Raw genomic sequence first — 1426 nt, 5'->3', positions numbered from 1 at the left:
TCATTGAAAACGTGAGCGTCTCCACTGACAGCAAAGATGTTTTACGAACACAAGTCTGATGGTCCGGTCTCTGATTCCATAGATGAGAGAACTCAGACATCTTGGGAAGATGATAATAAACACATAAAGGTAGAGTTGGATGCGCAGTAATGTTTCTCTGTCTAGGACCTTTGAGAACGCTGTGAGTAACGGGTTTTGTATGGTTGAGGAGAGACTAAGAACCAGCTGCAACAGATGCAGCAGCAGCGTGTTACGAGCCTTTCGGGCTGAAGCTTTGTCTGTGGAGGCCGACCTGGCTGCTATCATCACACCAATATATGAACAAATGATTGCAACACCAGCTGAAACAAACAGAAAATAAGTGTAGCCTTTATCATAAAGAACAGACATTTGGCCGAGAAGTATATTAACTTTGGCACAAAATTCTTTCATCTGCAGGCTCTCCAGGTCTTCAAATGGAAAATCCAACAGTAGAATAACTCGTGTGAGGATATTAAGTGAACCGAAAGCCCAAACCACAAAGATAGCCACCGCTGTGTTTCTCATGGTGATGATGGTAGTGTGCCTCAGTGGGAAGCACACAGCCACATACCTCTCCAGAGACATCACCACCAGCGTGAGAGGGGAGATTTCATTTGTTAGATCAGCAAGCATGGCAAGAACACCACATACAGGATAGATCAACCTTACTCTTAAAATTGCCATTAGGTACAGTGTCTGGCTCAGTGCCATCTGAACAGTGTCTGCAAAAAGGAGGTTAGACAGAAGAATGAAACGGGAGGTCTCACGAAACACTGCTTTACTCCTCAAGGTGAACAACATGGTGATGTTAATGAAGAGAAACACACAGCATGGCACTATAGACATCATGGAAAACACCAGAAGTTCCAGCAACCCCTGATACTGCGGTCCAGTAGTGATGTTGGTCTGAGACTGATTTACATATAACATCATAGAGAAGCATTTAATAAATCAAAAATATAAACATGTTAATTTCATCGGAGCTCAAAAGCAAAATAATCTTGTTCAGTTTGTGTCCATCCATTCAGTCAAATAGTAGAGATGCTAGTTAGTTCACAATCAAAGCAAAAAAACCTCTATCTGGTGATCAGTCAGTGGGCTAGAAGCCATGTCTGTTAGAAAGGCAAGCAGTGCCACATGGGGTGCACAGGTGGCATATGATCTCAGTCCTCACGCCCAGTTCATTTAATACCATCACATGGGTCATTTAGTAACTGGTGATGCTACTCCTCCTCATGCCTTCCATAATGGCCATGGCAACAGCAGCTATCCAACATGAATGACATAAAAGAAGTGGAGCATTGTTTAGTTTTTCAATTAAATAAAGAAAAGGTACATTTGGACATGTTGGCATATGGCTTTAAATATTTATTTAAAAGGCCTTAAATGGATAAATTGTGACCTG

At 42.0% G+C, this 1426-nt stretch overlaps 1 protein-coding gene across 1 annotated transcript; it reads right to left on the bottom strand.

Annotated features, from left to right (window-relative positions):
• On the bottom strand, nt 1-951 carry LOC129113313 (odorant receptor 131-2-like). The gene has a single exon (XM_054625536.1). It carries the CDS (start codon nt 949-951, stop codon nt 1-3), a length of 951 nt encoding a protein of 316 aa, XP_054481511.1.
• Between the last annotated feature and the right edge of the window lie 475 nt (nt 952-1426).

The sequence above is a fragment of the Anoplopoma fimbria genome, chromosome 24, assembly GCF_027596085.1.
Source record: "Anoplopoma fimbria isolate UVic2021 breed Golden Eagle Sablefish chromosome 24, Afim_UVic_2022, whole genome shotgun sequence".
Lineage (NCBI taxonomy): Eukaryota > Metazoa > Chordata > Actinopteri > Perciformes > Anoplopomatidae > Anoplopoma > Anoplopoma fimbria.
Note: the sequence above shows the minus strand (reverse complement) of the source record. Positions and strands in the feature narration are given on the sequence as shown.

What these genes read in the sequence shown, in the direction of transcription:
- LOC129113313 (XM_054625536.1), bottom strand. Translation starts at nt 951, where the DNA reads ATGTTATATGTAAATCAGTCTCAGACCAACATCACTACTGGACCGCAG.